The sequence below is a fragment of the Apteryx mantelli genome, chromosome 36 (assembly GCF_036417845.1).
Source record: "Apteryx mantelli isolate bAptMan1 chromosome 36, bAptMan1.hap1, whole genome shotgun sequence".
Classification (NCBI taxonomy): domain Eukaryota; kingdom Metazoa; phylum Chordata; class Aves; order Apterygiformes; family Apterygidae; genus Apteryx; species Apteryx mantelli.
In genome coordinates, this window is record NC_090013.1 from 347,438 (window position 1) to 363,446 (window position 16,009).

Here is a 16,009-nt window from a genome sequence, read left to right on the forward strand (position 1 = left end):
GACCTGTTCACCGGAGACTGCTGACGAGCGAGCCTCCTCCTCCCCTCCCCCAAACAGGGACTTGCGCCTCCGGCAACGTCCGACGTTACCCGGGAAAATACGTTATTACTGAAAGCGCTTAATTGTTACTTTGAGCTCATAGAAAGAAAATTTGTAGCAGCAAGTGCATTTATCAACGGCAATTCCGAACCTGTTGTATCTGTTGCTTTAATAAAATCTTGCTCTTTTTTACTTTGCGAAACTGACTCAGGGAAAGTCCTCAAACAGGGGGGCTCTGGCAGGCAAACGTAAATTACAAAGATAAGGAAGGGCCTTCCCCTCCCTCCCTTTCACGCGACACACGCACACATGTGGGCACACACAAACCCGCACGTGGGCAGGAGCACACCTGCATGCACACGCACACACAAAAGTGCATGCACACAGATGTGCATGCACTCGCACAGATGTGCATGCACAGACGTGCATGCATATGCACACATGCACACACACACACACACACACACACACATGCATGCACACATGCACCCTGCCCGGCTGCAGGCCGTGCCCCGAGCCGGATGCTCCAGGTGACGCTGAGCCCCGCACCAGCTCCCTCGGCCGCCCCAAGCCCCCACACAGTGGCCCCGGGCCGGAGCGGCTCCCGCTGGGCAGCCCCAAGGGCCGAGCCCCAGAGCAGCCGCGCGGGGCCGGAGGAGCGGAGAGCAGCGGGCAGCTCCGGCCCGGCCGGCGGGCAGCGAGGCCGCGGGGAGCCCCGCGGGAAAGCCCCGCGCCTGCCCACCCCCGTGACTCAGCGGGCCGCGGTGGCATGACGGCAGCACGCCGGCGAGCAGGAAGCAGAGGAGGGAAGCTGGAGTTTCCCCCGCCGCCCACCCCAGCGCGGGGGCACCGGCACCACGGAAGCAGCATGGAGCTGTGCGGCTCTGACAGCTCCGGCACCCGGCAGGGCGGGATGGGGCACGCGGCAGCACGAACCGGCGCCTGCTGGGGCTGCAACAGGGGAAAACAGGGCCGAATCGCTGCGCCGAGCCCCCATGGCTGGGTTGGGAGCTGGGGCACCGGGGGGCAGAGCCGTGCCGAGTCCATGCCGCGTGCACGGGCAGGGACTGCACCGGCTCCGCACGGATGCAGCATGCGGCATGCAACACATGGCACGTGGCATGCACCACGCAGCGCATGGCACAGCACACAGCATGCAACACGCAGCGTGCAGCGTGGCATGCACTGCGTGGCGTGCACCGCACCGTGCAGCACATGGCATGTGGCATGCAACACGTGACACATGTCCCCAGGTCCGCGGGCAGCGCCAGCTCCCATCCATCCCTCCTCGAGAGCCAGAGAAACCCAAGCCCCAAAGCAAAACTTTCCCGGGACCCTGGCATCCCCGTCCCGCCAGCTCCGCGCCCGGGGGGACATGCGGGGGGGGAACCCGCCAGGATGGGGCGCGGAACCCCCTGGATGCCGGGGTCCCTCCGAGCCTGTCCGCGTCCCCGGAGCGGGGCCGGTGCCGCCCACACACCCGCGCGCCGGGGGAGCAGCCAGGGGGTCCAGTGCCACGAAGGACACAGAGGCAGGCGGAGAAGCAACGTTTTAATGTGCCCGTGGCCCGCGGAGGGGGCTCGCCGGGGCAGGGGTCCTGTACCACCCCTGCGGGGCCGGGGCGCTCGCGGAGCCAGCCGCGGCCATCCCCGTCCCATTCCGTCCCTCCGCGCGCCAGCACGCGGGGCCCCGGGGGTCCCGGCCACTGCCGCCCCCCGGCCCGGATCTCCCGTCCCGGCCGCCGCTGGGGCTGCGGTGGGAGCCGCTGGCAGCAGCAGCTTTGCCACTGGCGCCAGGGATGCAGCGGGAGCCCGCGAGCGGGGTGGAGCCCGCGGACCCGTCGTACAGGTCCCGCCGGCGGCTGCGGCTGGCGCAGGGCGTGGGAGCGCAGCACACGGGCACGTGCGCACGCAGGCGCATGCACGTGTGTGCACACATGTGCGCATGCACACGCAGGCGTGCGTGCATGTGCACACACGTGAATGCACACACAGGCACACGCGTGCAGACACATGCATGCACACACAGGTGTATACACATAAATGCACACATGCATACGCACATGCCTGTGCATGCACAGATACATGTGCACACACGTACAGGCGCACATGCATGTGCACACATGTGGACACGGCACACAGGCGATCGCAGCCCTGCAGCCCTCCCCACCGTGGCCGCCCGCTCCAGGCGCCGGGTCCCGCGGGACGGTGTGAATTGCACAAACCGGAGTCAGTACCTGGAAAGGGAAAACCGCCGCGGCCCCCCCCGCCCCACGCCAGCTGCCCGAGTCACGCGCCAGCCGGTGGGGCTCACACCGAGGTGGTGCACTCGCGGGTGGCGGGCGAGGTGGGCAGCTCGTGCCTGGGGGTGCAGCGCTCCGGGGAGCTGGAGGTGCGCGGCGGCCGCCCACGGCGCCCCGCCGCCCGGCCCCGCTGCCCGGCCCCGCCGCAGCACAGCACCCGCAGGAACTCCCGCCGCATGTCCTTGCTCCGCAGCGTGTAGATGATGGGGTTGGCGGCCGAGTTGAGCGTGGCGAAAGAGAAGAAGTAGTTCGCCTTGTAGAGGATGCGGCAGTCCCGGACGGGGCAGGAGGCGTCCACGAGGAGGATGATGAAGGCCGGCAGCCAGCAGACGATGAAGGCCCCCAGGACGATGGTGACCGTCTTGAGCAGCGCCAGGGTCTGGGCGCTGGCAATCTCGGCGTGGCTGGAGCGGACGATGCAGTAGATGCGGCTGTAGAGCCCCACGATGGTGAGGAGGATGAGGGTGAAGATGGTGATGACGAAGAGCAAGTAGCGCTTGGAGTAGAGGGGGAGGACGGTGGAGCAGTCGCGCAGGTCGCTCATGCAGTTCCAGCCCATGATGGGCAGGCTGCCGATGGCAGCGGCGATCACCCAGCAGGCCCCGATGAGCAGCACCATGCGGCAGTTCTTGTCGCTGCTGTAGACCTTCACCTTGGTGATGGCCACGTGCCGCTCGATGGCGATGGCCAGCAGGCTGAAGACGGAGGCCGCCAGCGTGGCGAAGGCCGTGCCCTCCCGCACGAACCACTGCACCGGCGTCAGTTTGAAGGTGGTGGCCCCGGAGAGCAGGATGTTGGCCATGAAGGCCAGCCCGGCCAGCAGGTCGGAGGCGGCCAGGTTGCCGATGAAGATGTACATGGCCGAGTGGAACTTCTTGTTGCGGCCCACGGAGATGAGCACCAGCAGGTTCTCCAGCACGATGAAGCAGCAGAGCACCACGATGAGGATGGAGACGGCCGAGTAGGACGTGCCGGGGCTGCTCTCCGAGCCCTCCTTGGTGTAGTTGTAATGCTCCCGGATCTTCTCCGTGTTGAAGTACTCCTTGTAGATGCTCCCCATGGCCGCCGGCCGGGGGTCCCGCTCGCCGCCCGCCCCGGGGAGCTCAGCGCCGCGGGGACATGGCCGGGCCGCGGAGACCTGGCGGGGGAAACGGCCGGGTGGGCGCGGGGAGGCACGGGGCCGCTGCCCGTGTCACGAGCGCGCCGGCCTCGGCCTCGGCCCTGGCGCCCGCCGCAGCCCCGCAGGCAGAGGTGCGAGATCCTGCCTCGGAGCACCGGGGCGCACGGCAGAAATGACTCAAAAAGGAAATCCTGATGGCAGGAGATAAGAGACGCGTCTCGGAGCCGGCCGTCGGGGCCGGCGCGGGGCGGCTGCGCTGGAGGAGCTCGGGGAGGCCCCGATGGCGGTGACAGGGCCATGGGGATGGGGATGGGGATGCCATGGGGATGGGAATGTCATGGGGATGGGGATGGGGATGCCATGGGGATGGGGACGGGGATGCCATGGGGACGGGGATGTCATGGGGATGAGGACGGGGACGCCATGGGAATGGGGATATGATGGGGACGGGATGGGGATGTCATGGGGATGAGGACGGGGACGCCATGGGAATGGGAATGGGGACGCCATGGGAATGGGGATATGATGGGGACGGGGACGCCATGGGGACGGGGACGCCATGGGGATGGGGACGGGGACACCATGGGGATAGGGACGCCATGGGGACAGGGACGGCCCAGCGCTGCCTGCCCAGGGAGGAGCTCAGCGGGGCGATGGGGACCCCCCGAGGGGATGAGGACCCTCCGTGGTAACAGGGACCCTCCGGGGGACGGGGACTCGCCGCGAGCAGTGTGCCCAGGCCTGGGACGCCTCCCTTGGGACAACCCCCCCCCCCGACACGCAGTGCCCGTCCCGTCCCAGCGACCAGGACGAAAAGGCCGGATCTGGCCCCGGACGAGCTCTGGCGACGGGGGGGGGGGGGGGGGGGGGGGGGGCGGAGGGAAACCACCAGCCCCCCAGGGCCGGGCCGGGCCAGGGACCCTGCACTGGACCCACATAGGGATGGGGACAACACTGTCCCCCCCCCCGGGTTAGGGATGGGTCCCCCCATCCCCTGCCACAGCTGCGGGCCCTGCACCCCCCCCCCGGTTCGGGACGGGGCAGCCGGTCCTGGAACCCCCCCGGTTCGGGACGGGGCATCCGGTGCCGCCCCCACCCGCCCGGTTCGGGACGGGGCAGCCGGTCCTGGACCCCCCCCCCCCGGTTCGGGACGGGGCAGCCGGTCCTGGACCCCCCCCCCCCCCCCGGTTCGGGACGGGGCAGCCGGTGCCGCCCCCACCCGCCAGGTTCGGGACGGGTCCAGCAGCGGCCCCGCCGCCCCCCGGGACCCTCGACGGGAGCGTCCGGGGCCGGGAAGGGAGAAGGAGGGAAGGAGCGAAAGAGAAAAGGAGAAGAGGAGGAGGAGGGGAGGGGAGGAAGGGCGCCCGCACCTCCGGCCGCCGCCGCCGCCCCGCTCGGCTCCGCTCCCGCTCCCGGTCCGACCCGCTCCCGCTCCGGTCCCGGTCCCGGTCCCGGTCCGACCCGGCGCCGCCCGGGCTCTGCGCAGCCGCGCCCGGTCCCGGGGCGCCGCCCCGCGCTCCCGCCGCCCCGGGGCCGCCGCGACCCGCGCAGCGCCCCGGCCGCCCCGCCGGGCACCGGCACCGGGCACCGGCACCGGGTACTGGGTACCAGCACCGGGCACCGACACCGGCCCGGTACCGGCGGCCTCGGCGCCCCGCGGCGCGGGAGGGGCTGTCGCACCCCCCCCCCGGGGCGCCGGGCGGAGCCGGGAGAGACGAGCAGCGCCGTGCTGAGCCGGGCCGGGACCGCCGGCACCGGGACCCTCCCTGCACCGGGACCCTCCCTGCACCGGGACCCCCCCAGCACCGGGACCCCCCCAGCCCCGTGCATGCCGCCACCCCACACTGGCCTGGGAGCACCCCGGGACCAGGCACAGGGGCCTGGGGGGTCCCGGACAGGGCCGGGCTCGGGGGACACCCTGGGCCTGGGGGGGTCCCGGGAAGGACCAGAGTCTGGGGGGGGTCCCGGGCATGGGGGGGGGGGCAGGCTGGACCAGGCTCCATGGGGGTCCTGGGCACTGGGGGTCCGGGGGGGTCCCGGGAAGGACCAGGGGGGTCCCAGGCAGGGGCAGGATCCAGGGGTCCCCGGGCAGGACCCATCCCACCCCCCCGAGCAAGTGGGAGCACCCCCGGCCGGGGCTGGACGTGGGGGGACCGGGGACCCCCCATCACCCGCAGCCCCCCAGCCGGCGCCCGCAGCGCACAGAGCGGGGTCTGTCCGGTCCCGCCGGCGGCTCCCGCCAGCACACAGGGCCGCTTGTTCCCGAAATATCCATGGCGTCCGCCCGGGCAGACGGCGCCAGCCCCAGGGGCCGCCCGGGCACCGCGGAGCAAATTGGATCAGCCCCGGGCGGCCGGTGCCTGCGCCGACTTAGCCGGGGTTTAAGTAGCCGGCGGAGGCGGCAGCCAGGTGGCCCCGGGGCAGGATGCGGCCCTGCGCCAGGGGGAGCGGGACAGAGCCCAGTGCCGGCTCCCCGTGCCCGGGCACGCATGTGCGGGCACACGGCTGCACGCGTGCTGGCCCGTGCACGTGTGCGCACGGGTGCAGCAGGCCTGCGCCCGGCGGGGGCTTGTCGCCCCCCAGGTCCCCGTCCCGGCGGCGGGGCGCAGCAACGTCACGAGGCCTCAGAGCCCCCACACGCCCCAGCAGCGCGAGCGCCGCGGACGGGGCCGGGGACGCGCCGGAGAGCAGCGGTGCCAGCAGCGGGCGCACACGGGGCACGCACCAGGTGTGCACGCAAGGGCGCACGCGAGGACACACGCACGCCTGCACCCCGGCGCATGTATGGGGCCACGCGCAGGCTTGTGCAAGAAAGGGCACGCACAGGCACCGGTGCCCTGGTGCACACACTGAGGGTGCTCACAAGCTTGTGCAAACGAGGGCACACGCATGCTGGCATGCCAGTGCACACGCAGGCTTGTGCAAACGAGGGCACACGCGTGCTGGCACCTGGGGCCGCGCCACACGGAGAAATCGGGCAAAGGCCTCGGCCGTCCGTTAGGCGCTTGCACAACCTTGCGCTGCGCGCGGGGCCAGCGGCGCGGCCGGGCGCCAACAGCCGGTGCGCGGGCACAGCCGGGCCAGCGCAGCCACTGCGCTCCCTCCCACGGGACAGATGCTCGTGGGGCAGATGCTCACAGGAGCCATGGGGCAGATGCTTGTGGGGGCAGATGCTCGTGGGGGCAGATGCTCGCAGGAGCCATGGGGCAGATGCTCACAGGGGCAGATGCTCACAGGAGCCATGGGGCAGATGCTCATGGGGGCAGATGCTCGTGGGGGCAGATGCTCGCAGGAGCCATGGGCAGCTGGTCACAGGGGCAGATGCTCACGGGGGCCGTGGGGCAGATGCTCGTGGGGGCAGATGCTCGTGGGGAAGATGCTCGCGGGAGCCGTGGGGCAGATGCTCGTGGGGCAGATGCTCGTGGGGAAGATGCTCGCGGGAGCCATGGGGCAGATGCTCGTGGGGCAGATGCTCACGGGGGCCATGGGGCAGATGCTCGCGGGAGCCATGGGGCAGATGCTCATGGGGCAGATGCTCGTGGGGCAGATGCTCGCGGGGCAGATGCTCGCGGGGCAGATGCTCGCAGGGGCCGTGGGGCAGATGCTCGCGGGGGCCGTGGGGCAGATGCTCCGGATCCGGGCGCCCCTTTCCCAGCTGCTCCCGGCGCGGGACCGGCCTCGACGCCGAACGACGAGCGACGGCCGCGCTGGGGTCGGGGCTGCCGCGGGGCCCGGAGGGGCGAAGCGGGGCCGGGCCGGGCCGGGGCGGCCGCGCTGCCGCTCGCTCCGTGGCTCCGGCCCGGGGCGGGCGCCGCGGGAAGGGAGCCGGCACCGGCGCTGCGCCGGGGGGAGCCGCGGTAGCGCCGCGGGGCCACGAGCGGCCCCGGGAGCCCCGAGCGCCCCCGGCGCCGCCGAGCCCCCCCGGCGCCGCCGCGTCCCCCGGGAGCCCCGAGCGCCCCCGGCCCCGCCGAGCCCCCCCGGCCCCGCCGAGCCCCCCCGGCGCCGCCGCGTCCCCCGGGAGCCCCGAGCGCCCCCGGCCCCGCCGAGCCCCCCCGGCCCCGCCGCGTCCCCCGGGAGCCCCGCGCTGCCCGGCGCCGCCGCCCCCCGCGCTCCCTGGCCGCGGCGCGCCGGGCGGGCGGCTCGGACGCCTGGGTCCCCCCCGGTTGGAGGACGGGGCGGGCGGAGGAAGCACCGTCCCCGGCACCGTCCCCGCCAGCGGGGCCCGCGCGGGGGGGAGGGGGGGGGGTGGTTCTTACCGGCGTCCCACCGGCGTCCCGGCGGCGGCGGCAGCGCTCCTGCCCGCCGGCCCCGCGTCCCGGCGGCCGGTTGCAACATGTGCGGCGGGGGCGGGCGGGCGGGGCGGCCCCGGGCCATCCCCGCCCCGCGCCCGGGCGAGGCCAGGCCCCCCGGACGCCTGGGCCCCCCGGCGGAGGAGGGGTCGGGCGCGCCGGGGCAGGGCGCTCCCGCACGCCCGGGTCCTCCGCGGGGCTCCGTCCCTGCTCGCACCCCTCCGCGGAGGGGCTGGGGCACCGGAGCCCCCCGGCGCCGGCAGCGGCGGGTACCGGGCAGGGGGGGAAACGGGTCGAGCGCGACGTCGGTGCTGGGAAAGGGCGCCGCGGCCCGGGCGCATTCCCGGGCGCCGGGTGTCTCCGGGGGCCGCGGGCAGCCCCGGAGGTTTCCCCGACGGAGGTCGGCTCCGGCCCGCGGCATCGACGTGTCCCGCGGCTTCCTGCGCCAGCGGCGAGAACCGAAAGTGCCGCGTGGCTGTGCGGGTGCGAGACGGTCTGCGGCGCTCCGGGCCCGGCGGGACCACGGCGAGGACCCAGCGGGACCCCGCAAGGGTTAACGTCTCCCCCGCCGGCGCTTTGGCAGGAGGTGGGAGGATGGAAACCGAGGGGCTTTTCGCGCCTGGAAACCCGTCCAGGACTTTCCAGGCGTTTGCCGAGGGCCGGGCCGCCGGCCAGCGGAGCTGGGAACGCCCGGGGGGCCGGGGGGAAGGGGCTGCGGCCGGGCACCGGCGCCGGCAGATCCCCAGCAGCCGACACTGCCCCCAGCCACCTGCCTGCTCCGGAGCCGGGCACAGCCGAGCGCACAGCGTCCAGGTGCGGCACCACCGGCTCAGCCGGAAAGAGCCCGCGGCCTCGAGGCCGACAACCGCGATGGCAACCCAGGCACATGCGGCCAGGCCTGATCCACGGGGAAACGCCGCCCTGGAGTGGGCAGCAGCTGCTGGCACCTTCCCGAGCCATCTGGGACCCGAATCCGGGCACCGGCCTGGCCCCTTCCCCACAGCGGGATCGGCCTTGCAGCCGGGGCCGGCTCCGTCCCGTCGTGCCCCCCGGCTCGTCGCCCATTGTCCAGCCGTGGTGCCGGAGAGGGGCCGGGGTTCCCCCGCCCCATCACTGCGGCCCCCGCGTCCCAGCGGGGCGGGAGTCGAGCTCGGGTTTCTCCGGCCCTGGCTGGGAGCGGAGTTAATTGGAAACAGCCGCGCCAGGGAGGCTTCTCCGGCAGAGCCAGCGGCAAAGCGTTTCCAGCTGTTGGCGGAGCCCCTTCCCACCCCGGCCCCATCGCAGCTCCCCCCGCCAGTGTGGCCGGACGCGAGGGCCCGGGGTCCCCGCGGTGCGGCCCGGCGCCCCCGGGCCCAGTGCCGAGTTCACGGATGTTTATCCGCGGCCGGGCTGTGCCGGACTCCGCGACGGCGGCGGTCACTGGATCCGACTGGGATAAACATCGCCCTCAGCCCGGCGCCACGGCGGGACTGGCGCATTCGGGCAGCCCATCGCCTCCGCGTCCTGGGAAGGAGCCCTGGGAAAGGGGGAGATGGCCGGAGCCCCCCAGCCCTTTGCCCCCATGTCCCGGGAAGGAGCCCTGGGAAAGGGGGGGATGGCCAGAGCCCCTGGCCCTTCCCCGCTCCAGTACCCCCTTTCCCAGGCAGCTGGCTCGGAGTGCCGAGCCGGGCCCAGGGGAGGGCAGGAGCCGCAGCGGCCACCCCGGAGCGCCCTCGGCTCGCACCAAGCCCAGCGACACTCCCTGGAGCAAAGGGGCTGAAACTGCCTTCCCGCTTTTCCACGGGCAGCGGCGCCTGGATGGCACCCGGATGGCTGTTCCCAGCCCAGCTCCGCCACCCTTGAGGGCACCGCGAACCCTCCCCGGGGCTCAGTGGGAACGAGCCCTGGGGGAGCGAGACTGGAGGGCGGCTGGCACCGGTCGGAGAAAGGATTTGCGCACCCGGAGCAGGCAGGGGGACACGGGGTCCTGCCGGGAGCAGCTCCGGGCGCCCCATGAACGGCACCGGAGCTGAGCCGGGAGCTCAGAGCCCGCAGCCGGCAGGGAAGAGGAAGCGGGCGCCGGAGGCCGCCGGTGCTATCTAGCAAGGCATCGGCGGCCGGTTTCCGGCCCCGCACGCTGCAGAGGCTCTGCCCCGGGGGGACACAGCCGGCAGCTCCGGTCTCCCCGGCATCCTCCCTCCCTCCCTCCTCACTCCCCCTTTCCCTTCCCTTCCCTCCCTTTCTCTCCTTCTTCTGTGCCTTCCCCTCCTTCCTTCCCCCTCCCTCCCTCTCCCTTCCCTCTCTCATCTTCCCCTTCCCTCTCCCCTTCCCTCCTCCTCCCTCCCCCCACATCTCCCCGCTCCCACCTGCCCCCCCTTCCTCCCTGGCCTCCCCCTTCCCCGCCCCTCTCTCCTCCTCCTCCTTCCCGCCCTCTCCCCTCTGTCCCCTCCTCCCCGCTCCCGCCTCCCTCCTGCCCCTTCTCTTCCTCCCCGCCCCTCTCCCTCCCCCTCCTCCTCCTCCCCGCTGCCTTCCCGCTCACTCCTCACCCCTCCCACAAACAAGCACTTCCGCTTCCGCTCCGCCGCCGGAAGTGGCGCCCCGGAGGACGCGCGCACCTTGAGGACGTCATCGCCGCGCGCCGCGGCGGCCGCGCGGTCCCGGCGCTCCCGACCCGACCCGACCCGACCCGGACCGGACCGGACCGGACCAGGCCGCCATGATGCTGGCGAGGCCCCGGGCCGCGGCCTGCACCAGGGCCGCTGCTGCCGCTACTGCTCGCGTGAGGGTGAAGCCGGAGCAGGCGGGAGCGGGGGCAGCCGGGGGTCAGAGGTCGAAGGTCGAGGTGATGCTTAGGGGCAGGGTCAGAGGTCAGAGCATCGCCGGGGTCAGGGGTTAAAGGTGACAGCAGTATCAAGACAGGGAGCTGGGGGTCAGGGGTCGAAGGTCGGGGTGATGTTTAGGGTCAGATGTCAGAGCATTGCCAGGGGTCAGGGGTTAAAGGTGACGGCAGTATCAAGGTGGGGAGCTGGGGGTCAGGGGTTGAAGGTCAAGGTGATGTTCAGGGGATGGGGCAGGGTCAGAGGGCAGGGCCATCCTGGGTCAGGGGTTGAAGGTCAAGGTGCTCTGTGGTGTCAGAGGTCAGAGGTGAGGGCAGCAGCGGAGGCAGGGCTGTGACAAAAGCCTGGGGGTCAGAGGGCAAAGGTCAGAGGTGAGAGGTCAGCCTGTGCCCACACTCACGACCCCGCTCTCCCCCGAAGGCTCTGTCCACCCCCGCGGGGCCCCCCGACACCCCGGCCCCGACCACCACCGCCACCGCTGTTGCCGCTGCTGCACCCCGGAGTGGTGAGTCGGGGCCTCTGCGGGGACAGGGGGCAACGCAGTGGGGTGAGGGTGCCCCAGGGATGTGGGGCCGGGGGGTACTGGGGCCTGGGGTCGATGTAGTGGGGTCCGGGTGCCCCAGGGATGTGGGGCTGGGGGGTCCTGGGGCACAGGGACAAGCGCAGCAGGGGCCGCAAAGACGTTTCCTGGCCGCCGCCTCCCTGCAGAGAGGCTGTTCCTGGAGCGGCCACCTGTGCTGCGGGGCTGCAGCGTCGCCATCCCCGCGCACCGCACCGCTGTGCAGGCCTGGGTGGAGTCGCTGCGGCACCCCGACGACACGCGCCTGGGCCTGGCCGACCTGCACCCCGACGTCTTCGCAGTGAACCCCAGGTAGTGCCGCGCCGCGCCGCTAACGAGCCCCCGGAACGGCCCGCGGAGGCGCGCGGAGGGGCCGAAGAGCCGCCTCGCGCCCCCGGCCGGGGACGCCGGGCTGGTGACGCCCTCCCCTTCTCCGCAGGCTTGACATCCTGCACACAGTCGCCATGTGGCAGAAGAACTTCAAGCGGATCGTGAGTGCGGGCAGGGGGAGGCCTGGGGCAGCGAAAACACCCTGCAGTGGTGGCAGGGGTCCGTCCCGCAGTGCCAGGGGGCGGTTTTGGGAGTCTGGCCACCCCCCTGAGCTGGGCGCGCTCCGTCCCCTTGCAGAGCTACGCCAAGGTGAAGACGCGGGCCGAAGTGCGAGGCGGCGGCCGCAAGCCGTGGCGGCAGAAGGGCACCGGGCGGTCGCGGCAGGGCAGCATCCGCTCGCCCCTGTGGCGCGGCGGTGAGTGGCCGTGGGCGCCCGCGGGGAGCGGCGTGTCCGGGGTGGGGTTTCCCCTCTCCGTGCGCCGTCCGGTGCCGCCGTGCTGACCCGCGCCGGGGTCCCTCGCAGGGGGCATCGCCCACGGCCCGCGGGGCCCCACCAGCTATTTCTACATGCTGCCCATGAAGGTGCGAGTGATGGGGCTCAAGGTGGCGCTGACGGTCAAGCTGATGCAGGTAGGCGGCGCCGCGCGTCCTGCTCTCCCTCGCCTCCGCGCCCGGGTTGGCGTCGTCCAGCCGGACCCTCGGCGCCTGCCGGGGAAGGGCGAGACCCCCCCGTGGCGCCGTCAGCTGTGGCTGCGGCTCGTTTTTGGAGCTGGGGACCCCCCTCGAAATGGAAAGGGGGACCGGGATGCTTCGGGCCACGGGGTGTCGCATCCAAAGTGTTCCTGCTTCCAGGATAATCTGCACATCGTCGACTGCCTGGAGATGCCAACCGCGGACCCCCAGTACCTGGTGGAGCTCGCTCGCTACCGGCACTGGGGCCAGTCCGTGCTCATCGTTGACATGTGAGTGTGAACACGGGGACGGGCTCCACGTCCGTCCCGTGTCGTGTCTGTCCCGCAGCCCAATGTGCGGTGCTGCCTGGGGGAGCGGCGGCAGCGGCTCCCCGCCAGCGAGGGAAGCCCTTCCCTCCCTTTCCTCCAGCCCGCTCGCCTTCGAGAGCTTCCCAGCTCATCCTTTACCCTCTTTGCCTCCCGTCCAGCAACGAGATGCCCGAGAACATCGAAAACGCGGCAGCCAGCCTGAAAACCATCACCCTGATTCCCGCGCTAGGTGAGAGCTCCGCGGTGGCCCGAGCTGTTCCCCTCTCGGCCCCCCTCAACCTGCCGCCTCCCCTGCGGGTTCCCCGCCCTGGCGCGGAGATGCGGCAGCCTCCGGGGCCGGCCCGAGGGAGGAGTGCGTGGCGGACCGGCCCCGACCTGCTCCACGTCCCCGCAGGTCTCAACGTGCACAGCATGCTGAAGCACCACACGCTGGTGCTCACGCTGGACACCGTGGCCTTCCTGGAGAAGAAGCTGCTGTGGCACGACACCCGCTACTCACCACTCTACCCCTTCTCCATGCCCTACAGCGACTTCCCCTAGCGCCGGCGGGCGGATGGGCCCTCGCTTGGCGCCCGCAGGACCGTTCGGAGCGGGCCAGGCTGGACCCCACGGCGTGTGGGGGTCCCGTGGGGCGCCACGTGCCATCCGGGCCATTAAAGTGAGGTGTCTCCAGGCTGTCGCCTCTCTGTGTACGGAGTGGTCTCTTTGTGCGGCGCTGGCTCTCGTGGCTGCTTCCTCCCGAGTTCCAGGAGCTGTGAGACCGGTGTGGGCTGCCACGCTCCGAGAGGAGCGGCCGTGGCAGAGGGATCCGTGGTCCCCCTGGGAAGGACGGAGCTGGCCAGCCCTGCCGGCCCCGCTGAAGCACCGGGTGCCTCTGACCCCCTTGTTCCAGTGCGTGGTGCTTCCGAAAAGCCCTGCTCGCAGGGCCCTGGCAGAGAGTCAGGGCCAGGAAAAGAACCGGGTTTCCAGGTCACCGTCCAGCCCTGGAAGCTCTTGCAGCCGCAAGGAGGAAGGGGACAATAAACACATCATGTGCGTCCTGCCGCAGAGCAATCCCCGGAGTCCAAACAAGCTGCGGCGGAGGGTGGGCAGAGCTCTGCCGCCTTCCCGGGGCCGGGGCACTCGGCGCAGCGCGGGCTCCGTGTGGCTTACGGCCTTGCCGGCTCCATGAGGGCTGAGCTCGCGCCTGAGCCGGCATCGCCGCCACTCCGGGGAGCTCCTGTCCGCAGCGGACCCGAGGGCACGCGCGGCTTTTCCTTCGTAACCTCCTGACCGGCGCACGCCGTGCCAAGAGCAGGTGCAAGCGCGGGTAGGTGTTGAAAACGCCCTCGGCCCACCGGGCTGGCAGCGGCTTCACGAGCAGAGCAGGGCTGGGGCGCGTGGGGCAGAGGCTGGCGGCCTTTGTGCAGAGGGAGCAGCATGGCAACGCCAGGAGATGGGGAGGGGGGGAAACTGGTACAATAGGGTGAGTGATTGCGGAGGAAGGGGAGGAAATGTGGTAACAACCGGTCCTGGCCCTTCCTTGCTGTGGGGGCTCCGCGCTGGCTGTCAACAGCTTCGGCAGTGCCGGCAGGAATGGATCTTCTCCAGAGCTGGCGTGCGATGGTTCTGCTCTGCCTCCTCTTGCCGGGAGGTGAGTCAGGCGGGCTGGGGAGTCGGGGCCTCCCTTTCCCCGAAGTCCTGGCGGTTCCCGGTGCTTCCCACCGCTGCCGGGGCGAAGCCGGGGCCTCCCCAAGTGCAGGCCATGTCTCTGCGGCTGGCGTTGGGGGTTGCGGAGCCCAGCCAGGGCCCCAGGATCCTGCCCGGCTGCAGGTGGAAAACCGCAGGGCTCAGCAGACCGTGGGAAAGCGGCGCTGCCAGAAGGAGCCGGGGCAGCGGGTTGGGCGGGGGGCCGGGGCCAACGGCAGCCCCTCGCCGCGTGGCTTTGAGGGTGCAGCGGGGCCGGGCATGGCGCTGAGCTCCCCGGGGGCTGCGCCGGCAGCCGCGCGGAAGCGCCGGTCCGTCATGCCGCATCCCGGGCCGGCGGCTCCCGCTTCGCACGCTGGGGACGCGGCTCGGCTCTCAGCCCCAACCCGGTGCCGTCTCCCCGGCCCCAGGGCGTCCCAGCCCCTGCGGCGTGGCCATCTCCCCCGAGGAGCCGGCGGTGGAGCTCGGCAGCTCCGTCGTGCTGAACTGCACCAGCTCCTGCGGCAACTACAGCCAGCTGGGCTGGGAGGTCTCCGTGCAGAAGATGCTGGCGCAGGGCCCCGGCTGGGTGTCCCTGCACATCCCCAGCGTCTCCGACTGGCACCTGGACCTCCAGTGCTTCGGCGTCTTCGGGAAGCAGCGGGACATCGCTGTCACCACGCTCCACGGCTACAGTGAGCGCCGCGGCGGGGCGGCAGCATCCCGGGGGTCCCGGTGGACGGCGGAGCAGCCGGATGCCGGCTCTGCCCACCGGGATCCTCGCACCGCCGTGGTGGGGGGGAGCCCAGGGGTCCCCGTCCTTCCCCGCTGCCTCCATCCCTCCCTCCTGTCGCGCAGGGCTCCCACTCCCGCAGATCGACCTGGGCGAGGAGATGGTGGCGGGCAGGGAGGCGCGCGTCGCCTGCAACGTCTCCAGCCGGCTCCTGCCCCCGGGCCCGCTGGACCTGGAGCTGACGCTGACGCTGAGCGCCGGGGGCCGCACGCTGAGCACCGCCCGCGGCCGCCCCTGGCTGGTGCACGGCTTCACCGCGCGCCCGGAGCAGGACGGCCAGGAGGTGACCTGCGAGGCTCTGCTGCACCTGGGCCGGCGCTGGGTCAACGCCAGCGCCGCCGCCACGCTGCGGGTCTGGGGTGAGCCGCTGCCCCCCCTTCCTTCCCTCCTTCCCGGGGCTGCAAAACCCGGGATGCCCGGGTGCACCGGGGGCTGCAAGCCCGGATGCCGGGGCCCCCTTCGGTCTCCCCCCCCCCATGCGACCGCCACTGCTCCCCACAGCTGCGCCCTACGGCGTGAACGTCTCGGCCACCCCAGACCCCTTCGCCGCCGGCGAGAACCTCACGGTGACGTGCCGGGTGCAGGGCAACCCCCCGCCCCAGCTCCGCTGGGAGCTGCCCTCCAACGCCAGCCTGGAGCTGCGGGACGGGAACGCCACCGTGGCCGTGCGGGGCGCCGGGAGGCAGCACAGTGGCACCTACCGCTGCCTGGCCGCCAACCGCTACGGGGCCGGCGCCGCCCGGGCGGACGTGGGGTTCCGAGGTGAGGTGCCCGCAGGGTCGCCCCGCAGCCCGCTGGTGCCCGTGGCCGTGGCGTTGGCCGTGGTCGTGGCGCTGGCCGCCGTCGCCGGCCTCTGGTACCTGTCGCACGCCCGCGGATGGAGACCCATGCAGGAGGGGGCCCGGCCGGGCTAGCGCCGCCCGCGCCGCGCGCTCGGGGCTGTACGCGCAAGACAACAAGAGAGATTCTCCTCTGAGGCTCCGTGTTTTCTGCGCTTGCCCCGCTGTGCCCCCTGCGCAGCACCGCCTGCGCCCACGTCCCTGCTTGCTCGGGGCTGTGCCAACCCCCCCCCCCCCAGCTCCTCCGGCATCCCTG

At 72.4% G+C, this 16,009-nt stretch overlaps 3 protein-coding genes across 6 annotated transcripts; 2 read left to right on the top strand and 1 right to left on the bottom strand.

Moving 5' to 3' along the window:
• Positions 1-191: 191 nt before the first annotated feature.
• On the bottom strand, positions 192-7,803 carry LOC106500188 (sphingosine 1-phosphate receptor 2). 2 transcript variants are annotated; one of them, XM_067314632.1, is made up of 2 exons: positions 7,718-7,803; positions 192-3,479 (listed from the first exon to the last, which is right to left on the bottom strand). In XM_067314632.1, exon 2 carries the CDS (start codon positions 3,399-3,401, stop codon positions 2,349-2,351), a length of 1,053 nt encoding a protein of 350 aa, XP_067170733.1. In that variant the 5' UTR covers positions 3,402-3,479; positions 7,718-7,803; the 3' UTR covers positions 192-2,348. The 2 variants fall into 2 exon arrangements, with proteins under 2 accessions (XP_067170733.1, XP_067170734.1); XM_067314633.1 differs by lacking the exon at positions 7,718-7,803 and adding an exon at positions 4,832-4,915.
• Positions 7,804-10,248: 2,445 nt separating this feature from the next.
• Positions 10,249-13,138, top strand: MRPL4 (mitochondrial ribosomal protein L4). 2 transcript variants are annotated; one of them, XM_067314643.1, is made up of 9 exons: positions 10,249-10,571; positions 10,987-11,071; positions 11,275-11,437; positions 11,565-11,616; positions 11,753-11,870; positions 11,979-12,085; positions 12,308-12,417; positions 12,615-12,685; positions 12,851-13,138. In XM_067314643.1, exons 1-9 carry the CDS (start codon positions 10,446-10,448, stop codon positions 12,994-12,996), a joined length of 978 nt encoding a protein of 325 aa, XP_067170744.1. In that variant the 5' UTR covers positions 10,249-10,445; the 3' UTR covers positions 12,997-13,138. The 2 variants fall into 2 exon arrangements, with proteins under 2 accessions (XP_067170744.1, XP_067170745.1); XM_067314644.1 differs by having other exon boundaries at positions 10,251-10,508.
• A 231-nt stretch (positions 13,139-13,369) lies between these two features.
• ICAM4 (intercellular adhesion molecule 4 (Landsteiner-Wiener blood group)) lies at positions 13,370-15,890 on the top strand. 2 transcript variants are annotated; one of them, XM_067314664.1, is made up of 5 exons: positions 13,374-13,765; positions 14,012-14,089; positions 14,553-14,816; positions 14,980-15,273; positions 15,416-15,890. In XM_067314664.1, exons 2-5 carry the CDS (start codon positions 14,032-14,034, stop codon positions 15,826-15,828), a joined length of 1,029 nt encoding a protein of 342 aa, XP_067170765.1. In that variant the 5' UTR covers positions 13,374-13,765; positions 14,012-14,031; the 3' UTR covers positions 15,829-15,890. The 2 variants fall into 2 exon arrangements, with proteins under 2 accessions (XP_067170764.1, XP_067170765.1); XM_067314663.1 differs by having other exon boundaries at positions 13,370-13,765; positions 14,553-15,273; positions 15,416-15,774.
• Positions 15,891-16,009: the final 119 nt, after the last annotated feature.